General features: G+C 45.3%; 1 protein-coding gene across 1 annotated transcript; it reads right to left on the bottom strand.

Moving 5' to 3' along the window:
- Window positions 1-2,220: 2,220 nt before the first annotated feature.
- LOC139003770 (ribonuclease K3-like) lies at window positions 2,221-2,685 on the bottom strand. The gene has a single exon (XM_070406030.1). The coding sequence runs from the start codon at window positions 2,683-2,685 to the stop codon at window positions 2,221-2,223; it is 465 nt and encodes a 154-aa protein (XP_070262131.1).
- Window positions 2,686-2,906: the final 221 nt, after the last annotated feature.

Here is a 2,906-nt window from a genome sequence, read left to right as displayed (position 1 = left end):
CTGCTCTTGCTGGGACACAGAAGCACCATAAAATTACTGCTCCCCACACAGCAAGGAAACAAAGGCCTTATCATAAATTGTTGGATTACACCTTGTCATGCTATCCTTTTCTCCTTGCTTAGAAACTCACTACCCAGATATGCTATACCTGGTAGTCCAAGAGAAAACCCAATCAAGCTAGATTTTTGTTAGCTATACTTATCAGCCAGCGGCATGTTACGACTCTACTACCAAATACACGTGGGGGGGGGGGGGGGGGGGAGGGGGTGTTAAATTGTATTGGATAGGACCTGCCAAGGCCAATGTGCAGCTAACTAATGTGGCTCCTATTTGTTTCAGTAGTACGCAGGGCCAACATCCAACAGGTCACTTCCCAGATGAACTATGCAGCTCTACCCCCAAGGCTGAAAACACCACCTACCCCTGGTGCCCCCTGCAGGAACATCCTACGTGTGTGGGACCACTGCTTACCTCTGCCTGCCTGCAACCAGATGAACTTCCTACCAACCCCTCTGAGAGGAAGAAGCAAGATGCTAACCCCTTGGTCATTGTCCCTTTCCAGCAGGAAGTAGCTAAGAGCGGTTGTCACCCCTGTTCACCATAACATCCCATGGTCCTTGCTCCACAAGGCTAAAAGAATCTTGTGGGACAAGTGGGGGGCGGGGAGGCAGGGAATGAGGAGGAAACTGGTCTTGCAAGGCATGTCAGGCCATAAAAACTGTGAACAATGCACTGCGCTGGTTGGGGTGGGGTGGGGGGCGGGGAGAAGGTCGTTATCACTGGCCCCAGGACAGATCATCAACACCTGGGGGCCTTCCTGTAAGCCCATGAAAGGGGGCGAACCATATTTGCAAGAAAAGGCCCCAGAAGGTTATAAAAAGAGGAGCCTCTGCATGTTACTTCACTCTGATTTGGAAATTATTCCCGGAGTCCACTAGTGTTAATAAACGGGGGTCCCTACCTTTCTCTAGGAAGCGTGCTTGGTATTTCTTTGCTCTTCTGTAACAATCTAATGAACAAAATAAACTAATAAACAAAATAGATCCAGAGTCATAGAAGGATGGAAGAGTCTGACAAATTTCAGAGGCAAGGCTTGGGTTGGGAGGATGGTAGGGAGTGATTAATCAGGGAACATGTATGCATTGCCCATGGACACAGACAATAGAGTGGTGATGTTGCAGAAGACCAGAGAAATACCAAGCAATGCTTTTTGAGAAAAGGAGTGACATGCAGGGAGTTTCTCTTTCACATCTTTCTGGGGTCTTTGTCCTGCAAATAATGGATTATGCTTCTGGTCCTTTTTATGGGCTTCTTAAGAAGGCCCTCAGGTGTTGGGGGTCTCCAGGCCATATCTGATGGTCTGGCCTGGTTCCAGTGTTAATAACCCCCCTCCCGGGCAGTGAACTCTTCACAGTTTTATTCTCCACTGTATTTATATAACAGGTTCTGCAATATCAGTTTCTGGGAAAGAGGTAGTGACTTAATTATAGGTTATCAAGAATGTACACTGGGTTTGCTGGCACAGATTCAGGTTACTAGCCACCACCCCCCCCCCCCCCCCCCCCCACCACCACCACTACCAAATATCAGGGTTACATTGGAATTAGCCTTTTATCCTCCTCAGTGAAGGCCTAGGAAGGGTGGTGCCGGGTGGAGGGGGTCAGTGGGAAATAAATAAATGGGACAACTATAATACTTTCAGTAATAAAGATAAATTTAAATAAATAACTAAGTAAACAAATAAACAAATCTTGCCACTATCACTGAACTCCTATGTAAGTGTCCTGAAATTTTTTTCCCTCTGACACCACGGAAGTGCCTATTTCCAAAGGGTGCTGGGACCGACCTGCCTTGGTGTCAGTCCTCTTCTGATAACAAAAGGGTTCTCACTCATACTCACACTCATTGGAATGCAGCAGAAAGTGTTTTATTGCTATTAATGCAGCATAACAAAGCTTGGCAGAAGTTCCCAGGTTAAAAATATGGAGGTCAGGACACTTCTTTGCCCTCTTTCTTGTTGCCTTCCTTTGAAACACACAGAGCTACAAAGCAGAAAAGAATCCTGTTTCTTTTGTCTCAACTCTGATCTGGTGTCCTTGACACTCTAATTCTCCCAATACTTTCCTTTTTTCTTCTATGGGAACTAGGGAATCAACAAAGAAAAGGCAGGAGAGAGCATAACGGAACCTGTACCAAGTGAGAGGCAAAATGATAAGAACTTTAAACAACCTTATCTAAGTGAACAGGAACCAAATGAGAGGGAGGGTCTCTCTTCTGAGGGGCGTCACAGGCAATAATGAAGAACTTGCTGTGGGCAGCATCTTTGTGGTGGCAGTTAGGATACTTCCCTGCAGTGAGATCGCAGTTAATCAGGTTAACAGGCTTTGGGCTCTGGTGGCAATTGTTCCGGCCATTCTTGCAGACAATCTTGGGCAACTCACAGGCAGCAGCCACATTCTGGAAGGAGTCATGCAGAAAGGTGTTTTGAGGCTTACAGTGCTGAGTATAATTATTGACACTACGCATTGCCTTGTTGCATTGGAGAGGGCTTGGTTGTATATGCTGAATTTCAAACCACTGAGCCTTGGTGAGATTCTTAGGCAAAGCATAAAGTGGATATACTGGTCCCCAAAGTCCCAGCAGCAATAGGAGGGGAGGAAAGCATTTCAAGAGATCTAGCACCATCTTTTCTCTGTAGGAAGAGGGAAGATAACAATAGTGGTAGAAGCAATAAGAGTAAAATTATATATAACCATTTAGATTTTTAGTGTGCTTTTTAAAGATTTCATAGTTCTTTTTCTTCTAACCAGCTTCTTTCTCATTTGAGTTTTACACAATTCTGTGATGAATCTAAGAAGGAATATGAAGAAGACCTTTCCTCTTATTGGCCAGATCTGATTCTTCTC

This window comes from Myotis yumanensis, unplaced genomic scaffold (genome assembly GCF_028538775.1).
Source record: "Myotis yumanensis isolate MYYU_CA2020_CCGP unplaced genomic scaffold, mMyoYum1.0.hap1 SCAF_1, whole genome shotgun sequence".
NCBI lineage: Eukaryota > Metazoa > Chordata > Mammalia > Chiroptera > Vespertilionidae > Myotis > Myotis yumanensis.
This window is presented reverse-complemented; position numbering and strand designations above follow the sequence as displayed.